The sequence below is a fragment of the Alligator sinensis genome, unplaced genomic scaffold (genome assembly GCF_000455745.1).
Source record: "Alligator sinensis unplaced genomic scaffold, ASM45574v1 scaffold820_1, whole genome shotgun sequence".
NCBI classification, from domain to species: domain Eukaryota; kingdom Metazoa; phylum Chordata; order Crocodylia; family Alligatoridae; genus Alligator; species Alligator sinensis.
The window spans coordinates 470764-492294 of NW_005842428.1; the positions used below are offsets into that span (position 1 = coordinate 470764).

The 21531-nt window shown below is 44.9% G+C and overlaps 1 protein-coding gene across 3 annotated transcripts in view; it reads left to right on the forward strand.

Moving 5' to 3' along the window:
- Positions 1–20232, forward strand: part of CYSLTR2 (cysteinyl leukotriene receptor 2) — a 51349-nt gene extending 31117 nt beyond the window's left edge. For 2 of the 3 annotated variants that reach the window (XM_025211748.1, XM_006030179.3), the window contains 3 exons: positions 5327–5424; positions 14875–15024; positions 18244–20232. In XM_025211748.1, coding sequence (XP_025067533.1) covers positions 18285–19196 — 912 coding nt within the window. In that variant the 5' untranslated portion in view covers positions 5327–5424; positions 14875–15024; positions 18244–18284 and the 3' untranslated portion in view covers positions 19197–20232. Of the gene's footprint in view, positions 1–5326; positions 5425–12171; positions 12244–14874; positions 15025–18243 lie in introns of those variants that run through there. The other variant, XM_006030180.3, reaches the window with a different exon arrangement.
- Positions 20233–21531: the final 1299 nt, after the last annotated feature.

Here is a 21531-nt window from a genome sequence, read left to right on the forward strand (position 1 = left end):
TGTATAGTCCTCCCCCCCTGTGGCAGGGCACTGTTTGTGCCTGCCACTTTAAGGGCCAGAAGACAGCAGCTGGCAGGTGCCTGATTAGGGCAAGCCCATTTTAGATTCAGGGCTGCCCATATAAACAGGGCATTTTTGCTGCTGGAAGGCCAGGCAACAACATCGTCTGGCTGCAGGTATCATTTGGAGGTAAGGGAGGAGCTGTAGGGGATGTTTAGGAGGCTCCTAGTCCTGGTCATGACCTAAAACTGCATCCTGCCAGGAGTGGGTGGCCTGGTGGGGCTCTTAGTGGCGTGGGAGCCCCCAGGAAATGCCAGACCAGTTACCACCCCGGTGAAAGGCGGGTCAGGGCACCTTAACCCCACAACTGGATGGGTTACCTGCTTTGTAGGGTCTAGAAGGTGGACCCCAGAGAAAGAGAGAGAATCGGGCCATAGACTCTAAACCTGTCTTGACTTCCCCCAACTGGTCCAAGCTGGGGCCAGGACCAGAAGGGTCAAAGGGCCAGGGGCCCACTGCGAGAAATGCCCAAGAGCTGAGGGCCTGGGGTTTCGACTGGCCTGGAGGTGGGCCAGGGCCAGTAAAGCCGAAGGTCCCAGGGGGACCGCACCCATAAGGGGGAAGCAGCTCAGGGAGCTATACAGCCGGGAATGAAGGCAGAATAGGCTGCCTGAATGGAGGTATCTAAGTGGGGTCCAACTAGTAGGATTCTGGGGCCCAGTGCGGGGCCGGTGATATGGATAACATCTGGATGCCATCTGCAAGGCTTGGGCTGTGGTGTAGGGGAGGAATGGAGATGCAGATAGTGCCCCTTGGCATCAGGGCAAGAAATGGGCAGCCTCCCACTTAATCAACATCAATTAATTAACAACAAGGTGTGGTGGGTGAGAAGGCGGGCAGTTAGCCCAGAAACAGGTGGGTGGGCCACAGTGAGATTGGCCCAGAAAAGGCCCCATGTTACACCACCCCTGCCTCTTTTCCCTGGATGGAAGTGAATCATCATGGTGCTCTGTGACCAGTGGTGTCCCCCAAAGGCTCCATCCTTGGACCTGTTCTTTTTAATGTCTTTGTCAATGACATGGACACTGGTGTCAGAAGTGGACCGGCCAAGTTTGCTGATGACACCAAACTTTAGGGTAGAGCATCCACACCTGAGGATAGGCTGGTGATCCAGGCTGACTTGGATAGGCTGAAAAAGTGGGCAGACACTGATGACATTCAATACCGACAAATGTAAGGTACTCCACCTTGGGGTGGGGGGGGAAACACACGGCATGCTTATAGGCTCAGCAGTACTACGTTCACTTGCACCATGGCCGAAAGAGACTTTGGGGTCATGACTGACCACAATATGAACATGAACCACCGATGTGATGTTGCAGCTGGTAAAGCAAACCAAACTCTGGCTTGCATCCATGGATGCTTCTCCAGTAAATATCAGGATGTCATCCTCCTGCTGTACTTGGCCTTGGTGAGGCCGCAGCTGGAGTACTTCATCCAATTCGGGGCTCCACAATTCAAGAAGGATGTGGAGAAGCTTGAGAGAGTCCAGTGGAGAGCCATGCTCATGATCAGAGGGCAAGAGAATAGGCCTTACGATGAGAGGCTGAGAGCCGTGGGACTCTTCAGCCTGGAAAAGCGCAGGCTCAGGGGTGACCTGGTGGCAGCCTATAAGTACATCAGGGGTGTGCATCAGGATCTGGGGGAACATCTGTGCACCAGAGCACCCCAAGGGATGACAAGTTCCAATGGTCACAAACTTCTGTACAACTGTTTTAGGCTGGACATAAGGAAAAACTGCTTTTCTGTCTGAGCGCCCTGTCCGGAGGTGATGTGACTCCACCAGATTGTTGTTTGAGACATTAAGTGACATGGCTACCTGTGAGTGACATTCAGTGATGCAGTGGCGGAGGAATGCGACCTTTATATGCACCATCATGCGGATAGTGCGTGATCGCTTATAGCCTAACCAATCAGGAGTTACCCCTAGAGCATGACTGGCCGGACCAGCATGCTGAGGCCTCCAGAGTGTTCCATCAAGGGGGATCAGATCTAAAAGACAGCCTGATCACCTGTCTTGCCGTCTGGACAGACCCCTAGGCTTCTAGCTAGATTTCTAGCATAGGCTGCTATAGCTTATAGTTAGACCACACGCAATCCGGAATGCCCTGTGTGTTGCCCAACTAGGCACCATACTTGTATTATTATTACTTTCGGCTGCAGTCAACCTTCATGACTACACCTTACTTGTCACTCACCGCTACCCATCATTCGTTCATTTTTCTACCTGCACCACGTCGTCTGTGTCCACCTGCTACTGTAAATAGTCCTTGTAATTAGTTCCTGTATTCATCAAGTTACTGCAACTTGTTAATCATCTGGTTGGCTTGTAAGTAAATTTATAAATACCATTTGTCTCAGTATCGCGCTCTTTTTCCCTCTCTCTTACACCTGGCATCCCCGAGCGCGTCTGGGTTGGTGTCACTACCCAGTGCCCCACTCGACATGCAACTGCGGCCGTTTCCCAAGCACTATCCGGGAATTGTGGCCCACACGCCCAAGGCCTGGAATAGGCTCCCTCCAGAGGTGGTGCAAGCACCTACTCTGGATTCCTTTAAGAAGCATTGGACACTTATCTTGCTGGGATCCAGTGCCCCTAGCTGACTTCCTGCCCTTGGGGCGGGGGACAGACTCGATGATCTCCCAAGGTCCCTTCCAGCTCTAATGTCTATGAAATCTATCTAATGCAAGGGTGGACAAAACCTGGCCTGAAGACCTGATCCAGCCACCAAAGGATTTTATCTGAAGCATGGTCAATCCTTTGGCCCTGCCCTGCCCAGGTGTTGGGGGCAACCTGGGCATGCAGCATGGCTGGAGTGGTGTGGGGAGTGGACTCCACTTCCATGCAGCCCTGGTGGCAATGGCTGCTTCTGGCTGTTGCTGTAAGGGTCACTGCTGCTGCTGGACCTGGCCCTGCTGCCTGGCCTGTCTGCTCTGCACCCACCACCAGGCACTGGATGGAGCAGGTGGGCAAGGGGGTGGGGTGTCCATGGAGACCAGCCCAATACCTTCATGGGCAAGGTGCACTCAGCTGGGTGGATAACATGGAGCCACAGGAAGGTGGGGACCAGTGTCTGGGAGTGGGACACGTGGGTGGGTCCAGGGCTGAGGCCAAGGCTGGGATCACAGGACAGTGATGGCGCAGGGCCAGGGCCTGGGGCAGAACCAAGATACATTGCCCACATGACCCTGCAATGGGTGCCAGATCTGTAGAAAGGGGCATGCGGGGAGCAGATTAAGGCTCTGCCCTGGGCCCTGACCCCATGGTGTCACCATCCATGATACCAGCCCAGGCCCCAGCTCCAACTCTGGCCGCACCTGCCTTCCCATCCTGTTCCTGGATGCTGCTCCCCACCCATCAGTGGCCCCATCCCACCTGTCCAGCCAAGCATGCCCTGCCTGCAGGGGTCTCCAACCAATCTCCAGGGAGACCACAGGGCTGGGGCTAGGATTGCTGGGTAGTGACAACATGGGGTCAGGGCCTGGGGCAGAGCTGCGATCCATACCCAGATCTAGTAATTTAATACTTAGGGAGTTTTAGTGAGCTGTTGTGGGTGGAGGAGGGGATGGTGGTGCTGACCCAGACCACAACAGCTCACCAAAACTCCCTAAGTGGCCCTCCAGCTCAAATAATTGTCCACCCCAAATCTAATGTAAATAATCAAGAAGAAACAAAGCCAGTTGTTTTATATTATATGGATCTAACAAGGACATATATATGAGATTATTTCAGCAAACCAAAAATTCTAAAACTATGATTAATTTTAATTAGGAATCCTACACATTTCTTAAAAGTCCAAATTTGAGCAATTAACAAGATTGGATATATTATCCTACAGATATGCACATTGTATACAATGTTTCATAAATGTAGCAACATGGAATATTTGTTTTAAATACCAGGGGAAAAATTGGTGCTAAATGTCATATTATTCTTTTCTCCTAATTATAGCATTAGTCAATCTTAGCATTTAATTATAATAGTATATTGCAAAAACACCCACCCACACCAACACAAATAAACATCCAATAACTTTGTTTGAAAAGTCATCATGGAGATTTGGTCCCATGAGGAATGCTCTCTAAACCTGCATAATACATTAAAATCTGAGGGTACATACTTGAACTTTATATACTACAACTAAAGCTTATGATTAGGGACCTAACAAAATTGCAATTTCATGAATTGCACAGATTTTAGGGATTTCACGAAATCCAGCATTGCCCATGGAAGCAGGCAATGCTTATGAAATCTGCAAAATCTGTGGGGAAAATAAAAAGAAAACTCACTGAAAATAAAATGTTGGCTGCCCAGAGGAAGTCAGCCATCCTCAAGACACTGCAGCAGCTCACCAGGGTGCAGAAAGGGCGGGGGGCGGACGGGGACGGGACTGCCTGCTCAAAGGGCTGCCAGCAAGATGGCTGTTTCCCCTACACCTTGCTCCTGATTGGCTGCAAGGGCTGCCTATAATGTAGCTCTGGCCCTCTCCCCCAATCAGTGGGCTGGGGCTGTATGACAGTTAGCCCTCGCAGGCATTCAGCAAGAAGGGGCAGGGCTACCAGGGACCCTCAGCCAATCAGAGGTGTGAGGGGGCCTGCCACGTTCCACCCGCAGAATGGCTGTCAGGCCCCACAATCTGTCTGTGAAATTGGTGGGCAGATGCCATGAATTCACTAGGTCCCTACTCATAATAGAAATCGTGGGATGATTTATCCACCAAAGCCAGCAGCACTCAGCTGGAAGACAACTAAATGGGTATCAGCTATTTCACACATGAATGCTCCGGTCAAGAAGCTGCAAGTTTGAAATCAAAATTCAGATACACAACTGGAGCCCAGAACTAATTATAACATTCACCTTCATTCAAATTTCATGTTAAACTGATTTCGGACTGCTGAAAAAGTTTAGTTAAACATTTGTACTGGGTTTTCTTAATGTCAGAGATGAAAGTTGATTAAATGTTTGTTTTGAATGTTATGCTTTAAAGTGGATCTCAAATGCCATCCTCATTTTAGTCAAAGGATACCCTTGTGCACACATGGAATGACATTCAAGACCTAATATAAATTTGAATTTAGAAAAATAATTAATTGTGAAGGTTGCATAATAGACCTACTGGAATAAAAAACAGAATCCAATCTTTATCAACATGGGATTTTATAAGATCAAAAAAAAAAATCAAACAGGGACATCATGTATAAAATGGAAAGATTAGAGAAGGTTTCATTTTATATCTACTTGCATTGTTTTCACATTTGGTTTCAGATACATTGAACTACAGTAATACATTCCAGAGGTGACAGATCCATGGATCACTGGACTAAATGGATCAAGTTTTTCAGCAAACTGATGGTACAAAGAAGGTATTTTTTAGACATTGATCTTACCTCAGCATCCAAACTCAGCGCTAAATTAAATAAGACCCTATACAGGATTTGATAAAAGGGTGGCCAAAAAACAAACTGAAAAATCATGTCCACTTTAAGTTGGCTTCCAAACAAATCAAGACATCAGACCTCCTAGGTTTCTGAAAGTTATAGGAGACATTTTTTCCCCCTTCCTTTTAGGTAGCAGATCAGGAGACAGGTTAACCAAATTTCTAAGATCCTCACCCAATGGCATCAAACTGGCAGGCAAAAAAAATGGGTTTGCCTTCACTTCCTTTGTGGCCGGCCTGGAAGTGTAGCTGAGAATCAGGCCTCACCCACTTGCTCTTGCTTATCACATGCCAAAGCTCAGAAATTAGGCAACGTAGCCAGTTCAGTGCAGTCCTCATCATGAGCCCGGTGCTGCTCTCAGGGCCAGTGTCAAGCATACTTTGAGTCTACACTAATCTGACTACAGTGCTTAGGTTTTGGTGCATATTGAGGAAGGGCAAGGGGTCAAGGGGATTTCCTCTAAAATCTTGTTGGTTGGGAAAATAAAAGGAGTGCTATACAAAAGAGTTGAGTATGTGGGAAACTGGAGAACCATCTTGATTAATGTCCAGTGTTGTCTGGGAAATCAATACTCCCGTTATATATATCTATAAAATGAACGTGATGGTTGTCAAAGTGACCTGTGTGCTCCACTGAGGGCATTTATGGAAGGGCTCAGAAGGTTCTGCCCCCTTTTGGTCACAGTTTGTCCAGGTCTTAAAAGGTGCCTCTTGATGAATCTGAAACTCATGCTAAGCTTGGGCCTACTCACAAAAGTTAAAATACAGAATAATAATGCTAATAGCATATTGCAAGAGGATGCAAGTTCATGGCTAGGCCATCTTGAGATGGAATAATGAAGTATCTCTTCCAGCTTATCTTGCTATATTCAGGATAATTTCAGGCAGACTCTTAGCTGTCTGGTGTGTAACCATATGAAATGTCTTTCCTTGATTAATTAGTATGGTAAATATTTCTTTTGCGACTAACTCATGTTAATGTGCAGGAAGAGACATTCTCCATATCTCCATGTCTCCTCCTGATTTAGTATGTTTTTTTCTGACTGTTAATCAGTTTCTTGATATGTTTCAAACTGGATAACCTCTTGTTACTGAAGAAGGTAACTCATTTAAATTAGAAATTTCTGATAACCAGTAATGAGCAGGTTTTTCCTGTCAATTACTGCTTGGGACTGTCTCTTGATTTACACAACTATGCTTTGAAGATGCTAAATTAAGGGTATAAAAAAGCAGTAAAACAGCAAACCGCGCGTGCTTCAAGAGTGAGAAATCTCTCTAACACCAGCTGCTGATGTGCCCCACTTACTCAAGAAGCTGAAGAGAAACAGACCGCCTCTTCCCCACCTGTTTGGTGAGAAATCATCACCTTATAGCTAATTATTGGACTTCGATTTAGTTTGGGCTCACTTGACTTGATTTTAAATACTTGTAGTAAATAAAGCCTTTCTGTCACTCATCAAACGAGGTGTCATGTCAATCCCTGGGCTAGTCTGCAATCCTAGGTTTTTATTGCTAACACCTCTCCACTTTTAACTTAAAACTCCCCTCCCTTGATATCATAGAATCATAGAAAACTAGTGTTGGAAGGGACCTCAGGAGGTCATCTAGTCCAACCCCTGCTCAAAGCAGGACCATCCCCAACTAGATCATCCCAGCCAAGGCTTTGTCTAGTTGGGTCTTAAAAACCTCCAAGGATGGAGATTTCACAGTCCCTCTGGGTAACCTGTTCCAGTGTTTTACTGCCCTCCTAATAACAAAGTTTTTGCTAATATCTAACCTAAACTTCGCTTGCTGCAACTTGAGACTGTTGCTTCTTGTTCTGTAATCTGTCACCACTCAAAACAGTCCAGCTCCACCCTTTTTTGAACCCCCCTTCAGGTACTTGAAGGCTGCTATTAAGTCCTTTCCAGGTCTTCTCTTCTCTAGACTAAATAAGCCCAGTTCCCTCAGCCTGTCCTCAGAAGTCATGTGCCCCAGCCCCCTCACCATTTTCATTGCCCTCTGCTGGACTCTCTTCAATTTGTCCACATCCTTTTTGTAGTGGGGTGCCCAAAACTGAACACAGTACTCCAAATGTGGCCTCACCAGTGCTGAATAGAAAGGGAATAATCACTTTCCTTGATCTGCTGGCAATGCTTCTGCTAATGTAGCCCAGTATACTGTTAGCCTTCTTGGCAACAAGGGAACATTGTTGGATCATATTCTGTTTATTGTCCACTGTAACCCAGGTCCGTTTTCGCAGAGCTGCTGCTCAGCCAGTCAGCCCCCAGCCTGTACCAGTGCATGAGATTTTTTGAATCCCGATTGCAGGACTTTGCACTTGTCTTTATTGAACCTCATGAGATTTCTTTAGGTCCAATCCTCCAATTTGTCTAGGTCTTTCTGGACATGTCTACATGTGATACTACATTGCTGTAGCAATGTGCTACCATGACCTAGCATCCGTGGGTGTTTACATGTGACCAGCAGCTATTTTGGCATAGCAACACGCTCCCCCACTAAAGTGCACCACGACAGTGAAGTAGCTGCTAAAAATAAATGCGCGTCACACGTATGACTCAGCATGAGCTGTTACTGCACTGTGATTTAGTACTTCCTTTTGGAAGTACTAAATCACAGTGCAGTCACAACATCACCATAGCAACAATTGTAGATACACCCTTTGAATCCTAACCCTACCTTCCAGCATATCTACTACTCCCCCTAGCTTGGTGCCATCTGCAAACATATGAGACAGGGGCTCCTTTTAGGTAGTTACTAGGCTTGTCTTTGATGCCTGCAGCTTGCAGGTCCCAGCTCTTGAGGCCTGCAGTTTATAATCTGTGGCTTGCAGCCCTCTAGAGCTGCTGCCTGTGGCTCTGCAGCTATGTAATGCCACCCTTCTCAAATGAGTAAGAGAGGTTAGGGGCCCCTGTTACAGGACTTGCAAAACCATCTGTTCAGCTCATCCTCTTATGGGGTGTGTGAGCAGTTTTGACACAAGCTGTACAATGCCCAGGGAGCCACCAGCCTATGGAGTGTTCTCAGAAGATTATTTTTGCCCATTCTAAGACCCTTTTATCTGGAAAAGCAATATCATGGAACCATTGTGTAACTGAGAGCTACCATCAAGGCAACAGAAAATGGTAAACTAGTTGATTATGACTGAGATTTTTCAAAGAGTCTGAGAGAACTCGATATCTATCTCCAATTAAAACATGGTACAAACTGGGCATCTAATTTCCTAAGGACCAGTGTGCAGTTAGGTGCCAAAGTGCCTGATGCATCTTTTGCAGTTGGCTATGTGGTTGGTTTCCCAACATTGCTAATTCCAGCAAGTTGACCACATGCTATTAGCAGTGAAATGATTTGGAAATGTACCCTAATGTTTTCTTTTCATTTCATAGATTTCATAGACAGGGCTGGAAGGGACCTCAGAAGATCATCAAGTCCAGTCCCCGACCCCAGGGGCAGGAAGTCAGCTAGGGTCACAGGATCCCAGCAACATAAATGTCCAATTGACTCTTAAAGGAATCCAGAGTAGGTGCTTGCACCATCTCTGGTGGCAGTCTGTTCCAGGCCTTGGGGGCTCGGACTGTAAATAAGTTCTTCCTTATGTCCAGCCTGAAACAGTCTTGGAGAAGTTTGTGACCATTTGACCTTGTCATCCCATGGGGTGCTCTGGTGAACAGGCATTCCCCCAGATCCTGATGTACACCCCTTATATACTTATAGGCAGCCACCAGTTCCCCTTGAGCCTGCACTTTTCCAAGCTGAAAAGTCCCATGGCTTTCAACCTCTCATCATAAGGCCTGTTTTCCTGCCCTCTGATCATGTGTGTGGCTCTCCTCTGGACTCTCTCAAGCTTCTCCACATCCTTTTTAAACTGTGGAGCCCAGAACTGGATACAGTACTCCAGCTGCAGCCTCACCAAGGCTGAGTACAGCGGGAGGATGACATCTTGGGATTTGCTAGAGAAGCATCCATGGATGCAAGCCAGAGTTTTGCTCGCTTTGCCGGCTGCAACATCACATTGGTGGCTCATATTCATCTTGTGGTCAGTCATGACCCGCAAGTCCCTTTCGACCGTGGTGCTAGCAAGCATAGCACTGCCAAGCCTATAAGCATGCTGCAGGTTTTTCTTCCCACGGTGGAGTACCTTGCATTTTTCAGAGTTGAAGGCCATCAGATTTTCATCCACCCATTTTCCAAGCCTGTCAAGGCCAGCCTGGATCACCATCCTGTCCTTTTCTGACACCAATGTCCACATCATTAATGAAGATGTTGAAAAGGATAGGCCCAAGGATAGAGCCTTGGGGGACCCCACTGGTCATGGCACACCACAATGATTGACTTCTGCCAACTACTACTAAGATGATTATAGGATACCAGATTGAAAGCTTTTTTAAATTCAAGATATATAATGTCAATCTCTTCTCCCTTGTCCAGGTGGTATGTCACTTGATCGTAGAAGGAGATGAGATTGGTCAGGCAAGCCCTATCTGCAACAAACCCATGATGGCTATCCCACAAGAAGTTGCCTTCAGCCAGTTAGTCAAGAATGGTCTCTTTGATGATTTTCTCCAAGATCTTCCCGGGGATAGAGGTCAGGCTGATGGACCTGTAGTTCCCCGGATCTACTTTCCTTCCTTTCTTGAAGATAGGCACCACATTGGACTTCTTCTAATCTTCAGGCACTTTGCCTGAGCACCACGAGTTCTCAAAGATCCGTGCCAGTGGCTGAGCTATGATGCCTGCCAGCTCCTTAAGTACCCTGGGGTGTAAGCTGTCTGGGCCAGCTGACTTGAAGGTGTCCAGTCTCTCAAGGTGTTCCTTCACATGGTCAACACTGATGAAGGGTAACAGCTCTCTCTCACCCTGGCTGGCCCATACCATATTGAGCAAGGCCGTCCCTTGGGGCTGGTGAAAAACCAACACAAAATACCCATTGAGCAGGTTGGCTTTTTCCTGGGTGTCAGTTGTCAGTTGACCAATATGGTTTAGCTCGGGTGCAATGTTACCTTTGCTTTTCCTCTGGCTCCCCACATATCTAAAAAATGACTTTTTATTGTCCTTGTCCCGTGTAGCCAGCTGGAGTTCAGTTGCAGCCTTGGCTTTCCTGGTTCGCTCCCTGCAGGTCCAGACCAGTGCAGAGTACTCCTCCTTTGGGGTGGATCCAGCCTTCCATCCTTAATAGGCCTTTCTTTTTAGTCTCAGGTGGTCCACTAGTCCCCTGCAGACCCAAGGGGGCTGCTGTGCCCTTTTGCTGCCTTTCCTCCTAGACGGGATAGACATTGCTTGTGCTTTCAAGATTGCTCCCTTGAGGAGCAACCACTCTTCCTGAACTCCCCTTCACTTTGGGTCGTGGTCTCTTAGGGCCACGCCAGCAAGCCTCCTGAGCTTGTCAAAGTCAGCTTTCCTGAAGTCGAGGACTTCTGCTTTGCTGACTGGCTTGCCTGCTTTACGGCAGATGGTGAAGGCGATCAACTCATGATCACTGTCTCCCAGCTTCCCTTCGATCATTAGGTCACTGATTAAGTCATCCCTGTTGCCAGTACCAGGTTGAGCAGAGCTTTGCCTCTCATCAGTCCATAGACTTCTTGAGTCAGATAGAGCTCATCCATGCACGAGGAAGCTTTGTGACCATTCGGATTTGGCCGAGTGCTCTTCCCACAAGATGTCAGGGTATTTGAAATCTCCCGTGACAACCATGCACTGGGAGTGTGAAGCCTTAGCTAGTTCCCTGGCGAATTCCTGGTCAAGCTCTTGATCCTGGCTAAGAGATCTGTAGAAGACCCCCACCACTGTGACCCCTATGCCTTTTTCGCCACCCATTTTGACACAGAGAGTCTCCAATCTTCCCCCCTGGGTGCTAATGTCAGCTTTCAGGGACGCATATCTTTCCTTGACATAAAGAGCTACCCCACCGCCCCGTTTGTCCACATGATCTCTCCTGTACAAGGTATAGCTATCTATGCCTGTGGCCCAGTCATAGGTGGAGTCCCACCAGGTCTCCGTTATCCTTATGAGATTGTAATCCTTTTGGTTTAGCAGGAGGACCAGTTCCTCCTGTTTGTTCCCCAGGCTCCTGGCATTGGTATACAGGCAAATAAGTGTCCCATTGGGGGTCCTTGCCTTTCCTACAGATTGCTCTGGGGCTGCTGTAGGGGTGGGTTCCCTTGAGTGCCTTAGCCTGCTGGGTTTACAGAAACTGCCCAGTGGGCTTGCAGTGATGGTAATCCCCCGCTCCCCTGGTGGGCTCAGTTTAAAGCCCGGTCGAGTTGATCAGCCAGTCTTGCTAAGAAGAGCCTCCTCCCCAGTGGACTGAGGTGGAGGCCATCTCTTCCCAGTACCCCACTGGGAAAATAGAATATTTTCCCAGGGAAAGTATTTTTTAATTATTTTATGGTACTCCAACAATTTACTGGTTTGATTATTGAAGTCCATAGATAGAAATGAGAGTAGTTGAGAAAAAGTTTCTAGATATATTACGTGGCTGCAGAGCCTTTTTTTGATATTTTTTTGAACAAGAGATATATGTAGTATGGGAGCAAATGCCTTTTCTTGACCTAAGAAAATATCTTTCTGAAGAAATAAAACTTCTGCTAACAAATACTGACTTCCTTTTACTTTTCATTGGCTGTGGTTGTGATATAAATAGATGTAGGTTCTTTTCCCCCCTCCACTAGCAGGCTGGCAGTTTTGAACAGCAAAAGCTGAAGAAGGAACTAATGTACTGAATTAACTGAAAGCTACACATACTAAGGTAGGACAAGTTTGTAATTTTTTTTAGTTCAGTATTTAAGTTGATAAAGATTATTAACAGTAACTAAGGCGCCTCCTACTTTTTCCCCTGTTACTTACAAGAGGTCTTCTAGCTGCTTGAAATATTAGGTGTTTATTAAATAAGGTTCTTTTCTCCTTAAGAAAGGACATCAAGGTGGTTTTCTATAATTACAAATATTTTGAAACATGAAAGATAATAAACTAATGGTAGTTTACCAAAAATCTGAGTGAATGAATTTAATTTTCTTGCTAGGCGCAAAGTACGGATTGTATCAACTAGAATCTTTGTTTACAAAATTACCAATTCATTAAAAGGTGTGCGTGAGGGTGAATAAAATGTCCTGTCTCTGCACAGTTCAGCTTAAATCAATGCTAATTCCAAACCAACAATAAAGGAAAGTAACTGTTTGGCAATTCTCATCCTGAACTGAAATATAACATTCACAGGACAAAGTGAATCAGAGCTTCATTTTTTGTCCAATGTCCGTACATCTGGCTTTCTGACAGGGCAGTAGCTGATGCCTGTAATATAACATAGATAATAACACATTGCTAGTCTAATGGCAAACTTGAAATCCCATAGAAAACTGTTTGGAGAAAAATATATGGTTTAAACAGCAGAGAAGGTATTTTGTATCAAGAAAATCATTTAAAAAGATGTATTATGACAAGTCCTCATTGGTATAGAGAGTTCAGTGTTTCAGAATTTCTGTGCGCTTGCAGGTACATTTAATGTAGCTGGGATTGTGGATGTTCTGCATTTCTTAAAATCAGACTAGAGAATTTGCTTTTTTCATATCTAATATAAATACTGCTGTGTCATAATCTATTTCTCTTAAAATATAACAGAAATATATTTTACATTGTCAGGCTAAGGAATCTTAACCTTGTTTTAGTAGATGGTTGCTTTAAGATCTAGTTCTTTACTTAACTGAGGACTTGAGGTTATAGATTGTTAGGTAATCTTTGTTTTGTGGCTGATTTATGTGTATTTAGTGGGATTGGCCATGCAATTTTCAATATTATTTAATGGTTCCAGGTTAGATTCTGGTCTCATTTCACTGGCATATGTAAGTTACAAATAAAAGAGTATGTTATACTGGTGTGGGTCTGATTCATAGATTATAGAGTCAGAAGGGACCACAATGGATCATCATCGTGTCCAACCCCCTGCCCCTGGCGGGAAAGAAGACTGAGATCAGATGACCCCAGCCAGGTGACTGTCAAGCCTCCTGTTGAAGACCTCCAAGTTAGGTGATAGTACCACCTCTCTTGGAAGCCCATTCCAGATTCTGGCCATGCTTACTGTAAAAAAAATCTTCCTAACATCTAACCTAAATCTACTCTCCGCTAGTTTGTTGATGGCCTCGTTACACTGCCAGCTCATGTTCATCTTGGAGTCAACTATGCCCTTTGTATCATCTGTGAACTTGGAGAGGGTACTCTCCACACCCTTGTCCAAATCGCTGGGGAAGATATTAAATAACACTGGTCCAACGACCGAACCCTGTGGGACCCCTCCGCCCACCTCCTTCCAGGCCGAGAACAACCCATCCACCACCACTCTCTGATGTGACAGGGAGCAGAATCAGGACCCATATTATTAATTTTCCAAAGTGTCTATAACTTTTTATAGACATTTTAATTCATCTAAGTCTGGTTGCCCCCAGGCTGATCTTGCCTGATCCTCAGCTGAATGTCAGAAGCAGGCACAGGCAGTCCCAGGTTCTAGTTTAGGACCAGGAGCTGCCCCAACCTGATTCCTAAGGATCAGCTGGGGATAGCCCCAGGACCCATGGCTGTCTGGATGCACCATAAACGTAACACCTGTGAGAACTCTTGAGGGATCAGTAATTCAAGGAAGATTTTGTGGCTGGTCTCAGCTAAATCACCTAATCTGAAGTGCATTAGCTATTGTGGTGTAGGCCTGGTGTGTATCCCCTCCCCAGTTGGTTCTATGATGAATCTTCACTTCAGCTATAGACAGATATAACAATTTTACTGATATCAAATGCTACTGATATAAACTGCTGTTGCTGTTATGCCTGCATCATTCTGTAGTGATACATGTCATTCAGGGTTAAAGTTATAGAGATTTAGGTAACTTGTATCATTATAGGACCATGTAGATTGGTAATGTAAGGTTACCAAACTGCTGGATTGGTAATGTAATTGAGGGGTTGTGACCAGGGCATCAGCTGATGGCTGTCCACACCCTGCTATCAGTGCTGGCAGTGCAGCCTGATGCTACCCCACATGCCGCATAGTTGCCTTGCTTCACCTCTGAGTTAGATCGCAACAGCTAATGTGTACTCCCAAGCAGCAACTTCCCTTTCCCTTTTAAAAATGTTAAAAAGTACATTTCTCCATGGCAGTATTTGAATCTCCCTATTACTCCTTTCTGTTGTGATCTTATTGGAGATACGCAGCTCTCAGTATCTTGCTGGGTGGTTTTCAGCAAGGTACTAGCCTCACTGTACCTCGGTTCCCTTAGCTTTTATGCTTACCACACAGGCTTAATTCACTCATATTTTTAAAGATACATGACACAAACTTTATAACAGGTTGCAGAACTCTGATTTTAATTTTTTTTTTTTTTTTTTTTTTTTAGAGTCCAGGACTTCTGACCCTAGCAAAATACAATAAATTATTTCTCTTACAACACCTTGGACCATGTTGGATTTCAGAAAAAAGGGAAAATCAGCATCAGCAAACCTGTAAAGGGAAAACGTTTCTGATTTCAGACAGAAGCTTCCTGAAGGTGATTTGATATAAAGAGTAAATGAAACCACTTGACATTGCTTTTATTGCAAATGATTTTTTCTTCTCCATAGGGAATTCTGCCATGACACTTCTCTTCTCGGCTGAGGGAGAGGGTTGCAAATAAGGAGAATCCCTCTATTAGGCTTTCAGCCACTGAAGGCTGGGGCCGCCTGCAGAATAGCATTAGTGGGATTTAAACCTAAATTTAAGTGCTTTCCTGAACAAGGATGCTTTCCTAAACTTAAAACTGAATGAACTGGTGATCCGCTTAACTTTAACAGAAATAGGGTGCAGGCACCCAGGTATGCTTTTCTACACTGTGGTTGCCAATATCCATTCTATATAGGAACTGTCACTGTCTGTGGTGTTGGTAGACATGATTATATTTAGTTTCTAGAGGGGTAATTTCAGAGACAGATATATTTTAAAATAGTTATTTTCTTGAAAAGCTCTTAACAAATTAGGTACTGGATTATAGGAACTAGGACTACTCACAGACCTGTACTCTACCATCAAGACCATGCCTGTCTTTATTGCTGTTATAGTGGGGCAACATTTCCTGGAAGTTTAAACTTCCTAGGCTAAAACTTTCCTCACTTCATCCCTACCCCAAAATAAAAATTTGGGATACAGTGAATCTAAAAATGTTTCAGCAATTCCCAGCATGAATGAATGAAGATACATGGTTCACCATTATTAAATAACAATTCTGTGGTTCTATTTTTTTTAAAAAAACAGTGTTCATGCCAAATCAGTTTGGGATAAAAAACTGTAATTTAGTAAGGAATTAGCCCTTGCCGAGGAAAACATTGTTTTAGTATTCAAGTGATCATTTCTTTTAATTTTAACTGAATTATGCCCTGTTGAAAAACAAAACCCCACCCAGCACATGCACACTGCAATGTCACAAAGCTTACTCATGGGGACAGGTAAAATGTGCAGCTCTGGGACGCAACACTATGAAAGGACAAGTGGTGCTAAAGCAGTGAATGGGAAAAGAGCTCGACATTAAAAGGCACTGGGATGTGTCTGCTCCTTTAAGGGAGCAAGCAGCCTGAGAGACTGCTTGCAGGTGGCAGAGGGGGTCACTCGTCTGACCAGAAGAGGGCTCAGGCTTGAACTATATAAGCCCAGAGCCTGCATCAGTCAGTTAGCCTTGCCCTGGTAGCTATGGAGTGTGGAGCTCAATGATAGCAGAGCAGCAGGACTCCTGACCTGACAGTGGCTCTGAATGAGAAGCTCTGCAAGGCAAAGAACAAGGGAAGGTACCTGGGGCAAAGAAGGGCTTGGTTATATGTGCAGGTGTCCCTGTTTTATGTTAAGCCTAGAGAAGGTTTGAGTGCCTGCTAGAGGGCAGGTGTTCATAGTTTCATAGTTGGTAGGGTCGGAAGGGACCTGAGGAGATCATATAGTCCAACCCCCTGCTGTGGCAGGAAAGAGGGCTGGGGTCAAACGACCCCGGCCAGATGTTCGTCCAGCCTCCTTTTAAAGACCCCCAGGGTAGGAGCCAGCACCACTTCTTTTGGAAGTTCATTATTAAGTTGTCCTACCACTTTAGCCTGGTGCCCTGCAAGGGCAGGCAAGGCTTACTTGGAGGGCCAGCAGCCAATCAGTGGCTAAAAGCGGGGTTCAGTAGGGGGTACAAGGGCCTAGAGAATAGAAGATCTGTGAGCTCCAGGCCTGGGAAGGGCTGAGAGTGTGATCCGTAGGTCCAGGGATAAGCAGGGCTAAGAGAGAGTGAGACCCAAGAAGGTCCAAAGACAGGCTAAGTACCTGAGTGTGGGCTGTGCATGAGACTGGAGGTCCTAGGAACACAGAGAGAGGGGCTGCATATGAGGCCAAGGGTCCAGGAGCCCAGAGAGGGCTGAAGGTGAGACCACGGGGATCCAAGGGCCCAAGTGCATGAACTCAACATTGTAGTGATAATACCTGTAAGGCTTGGGGCATGATGTAGGGGAGGAATGGGGCCCCACAATTTGCCCTTAAGGCTACAGGTGCCCTACAAGAAAGTAGTGAGGCCAAGAGGAACCTATCAGGCCTAGATTGAAGTTAATGGGATCCAGGAGAGGCCCAGTGGGGAACTGTTAGCGTTAAGGTTCACTCTAAGGCCTGTGGGCAGCTTCCCTTAATCAAACGTTAGTAATAAGAACAAGGCATGGCGGGTGAGCAATCTAGGGAGGGTGACATTAAAGTCTGAGTGGGCCAGGAACTGCAAGGCCACCAGGGGGTGTCACAGACACCCTGTTGTGATGAGCCTATCACAACCATGAAAAATACAAAAGGAATGTTTGAAGCAAAAATGTCATTTGTTTTACATTGATTAAAAATGCACATTTTGGATATATTACATGAAAACAAGGACCTATCCTTTCAGTGGCTAAGAACATTTGGACAGCATTCCCATAACTAGAACACACAAGCTGGTGGGAGCATCTTGACCTTTTGTCACAGTTTGGAACAAAAGCAAATATCAGAATTTTCTGAGAGATGGAAACTCCCATTTTTGATCAGCTGTCGATACCCCTACAGTTCCTTGCTTCTGCCATTCTGATTCAAGATCTTCCATCCACAAAATGATCAACATCAGTTTTGCTTTCTTGCCTGATCAGAGAAGATTACAGCTTTAGGTGACCTGTCAGTAGTCACTATATTCGGTTTTCAGAAACTGAAATAAGAGGCATTCTTACATGTGGTGCTGATACAGTGCTGGGGGCTCTTAATTAACGAGCCACACTAATTAAAAGTGCCCAGTGCTGCGTCTGGAGCAGGTGTATCAGTGGCGTAGTGCATGTCAGCGCTCAGAAAATGGCGGCAGTGCACTTTGAACTAAAGCACAACGAATGCGTTTTAGTTCAAAGCGTACCACCGCTATTTTCTCAGCACTGACATGTGCTGCCCCACTGATACACATGATGCACGATACACATTGGATGTCCAGTGTGTCAGAGCAGACTCCCCACATCTGTGTAAGTGCCCAACTTGGCTATCTACTGAAACAGCAAAGACAGTGAGCAGTTATATCAGTCTGCACTTTGAAAGTGCTGTACAAACATTACAGTACATCTATATTTACTGGGACAGAGTGAATAGTTACTAATGTAACCAACTATTATTTTCCCCTGCTGTTTGCAGACTGTATAATTAACATGTAATTATATGTTTATAATGCTGAATTTGGAGATTCAACATTTGCAACAACTGCTTTTTAATTTGGCAGAGACACAGTAAGAATCCTTCCAGATTGTGTCAGTTTCAGAGATGAACGGAACTAACAACACGTCAGGCAACTGTATGATGGATAAGTTCAAGCAGGTTGTTTATCCCACTGCTTATTTGACCATATTCATATTCGGTGTTGTTGGAAATGGCCTTTCCATATATGTTTTCCTACAACCTTGTAAGAGAAAGACCTCAGGGAATATTTTCATGCTGAATTTGGCCATTTCAGACCTCATGTTTGTGTCCACTTTGCCTTTCCGGGCCGCCTATTACCTGATGAAATCTGACTGGATATTTCAAGATGTATTTTGCAGAATTGTGTCCTATATCTTGTATGTCAATATGTACTGCAGCATTTATTTTCTAACCACCCTGAGTGTTGCTCGCTTCATGGTCATTGTCTACCCATTCAAATGTTTCCAAGTAACCAGCACAAAGTATGCCAGGATCATATGTGTGGTAATATGGATTTTTGTGATGGCAAGTAGCAGCCAACTGCTGGGCACTGGAACCACCGTAACGAATTCCTCAACTCAGTGCTTGGATCTCCAACCAAACAATATAGACAAGATCTTTCTGTTAAACAATATTGTCCTGGTAGTCGGCTTCTCCCTGCCATTTTGCACAATCGTTGTGTGCTATGTGTTTGTAATCAAAGCCTTACTTAAGTCCAAGACTCCAAACACTAAGGTAAGAGCCTCTCATAAGAAGGCAAAGTTAACCATCATCCTTACTTTGTTCATATTCTTCCTTTGTTTCTTGCCATATCACATACTAAGAACTGTCCATCTGGTACAGACAAAAAATGGTATTGAAAGCAAGTGTAACTTGCACAAAGGGGTCATCATTACCCTGTGCCTGGCTGCAATGAATAGCTGCCTAGATCCTGTACTCTTCTACTTTGTAGGTGAAAATTTCAAAGCAAGACTCAAAAATATATGTAAGAGGTAGTGAACACAGAATCAAATACACCCATTTCTTACTGGGAAAATTATGTAATAGTTCAGCCACAGAATTGGGAGTTGAAAGACTGAGACACATTTCTCAGCTCTGTCATTAACTTGCCTTGTGCCCTGAGCCCAGATTCTCAAAGGCATCACATTCCTACTTATTTCAATCCATATAACTTGTATATCATTTCAACTGGCCTTAGGTATCTTAAATAAACTCAAAGGTCTGCATCTAAAGTTCTGTTTCCATTTCCTTTTCATTTACATTCTTCTGTGTTAAATTGGGATATTCAAGGTATTGTACTGCTATATTGCCTCCCGACTCTTGTTGATTTTTTTTTAAATTAAGGTTCATATAGGGTTTGAAGACTCTTAAATATAATAGAAATACAAAGTATTATTGATATTAGCTGCCTTTGAAATGTTTTATCCAAAAATCTACATTGAATCTGGCTCTTAAATATGTGTCATACAAACATTTCTATATTTTCCACCATTACAAACCTCTAAGGTATGTTGTTTAATATTTAAATGGATTTTCAAGTTAAACATTGCCTTAAGAGTCCTACAAACAAACCATTTCTGAATGACAGTATTTAAATTCATGTGAGTATTAAAACTTACTCTCCATATTCATGTGAATATATACATGGTCCTTTGTCATTCTTCTTTATATGAATCAATGTTTTTGTGGCCCCTAACATATTTTTATGCTTGGTTTGTCAGCAGTATTTTTAAACTTGTGTATTAAAGTTAGATAAATGAACCTAGAATTAGGAATTCAAGTCAGAATATTAAGTGTATTTAGTGAAAGATATGTGCTGAGTGGGATTTCCAGAAACATTTAATTTCCGCTGATTTCAATGGAAGTAAGGTATCTTGGAAAATCTCAGTAGATGCTTATCTGCATTTTAGGTACTTAAATGCTTCAAAATGCTGGGTGTCTTTATGTACTGTGAATAAGGACACGTAAAGTAGTGTTGCAACACAACATCTTTACTTCTTGCTGTCAATTCCTTCATAAAAAGAAAGGCTCTGTGACAGTTCCGTTTGGGTACCTTTGATGCTGCTGCTGGTGCTACGGGTGTTGAGCCAGCTAAGTTATTTTACCTGTTGTCATGTAAAGTGGTGGACCGGACCTGAGGCTGTAGGGAAGGAGGAGGTCACACTGGGGCACACTGCTGTGTTGTGCAGAGGCCCCAGCGCCAGGAAGGGCGCACCTTTTAACACACACACAGTGTCACCCACCCCCGTCACGAGTTTTGCCTGTTAGAAGCCAGCGGTGCAGAGCCCCAGAAGCCAGACTCCCCCAGCGAGAGACACACACAGCTGGCAGGCTTCGTGGCCTGGCAGGGCCCAGCACCCAGGCCTGCAGTAGATTTCACCCCCCTGTGCCCCAAGACGGATGCAGTCACAGAAGCACCCACCCACATCACGAGTTTTGCCTTTTAGCAGCCAGAGGTGCAGGGCCCCAGAAGCCAGACTCCCCCTGAGTCTATCTTCTTGAAACTTGGCAGGCTTTGTGGCCTCAGCAGGGGCTACTACCCCTGCAGTTTTCAGCGCACTGCACCTTAACACACACAGGGTCATCTATGTCACGAGTTTTGCCTGTCAGCAGTTTGAGGTGCAGTTCCCCCCAAACCCCTGCACCTATCTTCTTGAAACTTGGCAAGCTTTGTGGTCTCACCAGGGGATACCACCCCTGCAGTTTTCAGCCTCCTGTGGTGTAACGCATACATGTGACATGAGTTTTGCTTTCAGAAATTTGGGGTACAATTCCCTCCAAACCCCTGCACCTATCTTCTTGAAACTTGGCAGACTTCATGCTCTTAGCAGAGGCTACCATCCCTGCAAGTTTCATCCAAATTGGACAAAAAATATCAATGTTATAGCTATTTCATTGATTCCCCATTATACCCTATGGCCAGATTGCCAAGGTGGCTCTGAAGCTTCGGAGCTGCTTTGGCCAGATCGAAGCGGGAAACTGATCTGGAGCTCCAGATTGGATCGATGACATCCAAAGCAGCCAGATCCGAAGCTGGATTGAATAACTGCCTACTTGCACAGGCCTAGTAATTATATAAACAAGTACTAAATAACTGTACAGTAACCATTGTTACTGCATAGTAGCGCTGAGGAGCAGCTTTTTCATGACACTTGACTGCGCAGTAGCTTGTGACTACTACACAGTAGCATCGTGTCATGCTTCCTGCCATGCAATGCTACTACATAATAGTCATGGGCTACTGTGCAGTCAGCATCTTGTGTAGCATGAACTGAACTAATGTAGCTGATGTTAACATAGAGTGTAATAGTAGTGAAATGTAACCATGTTA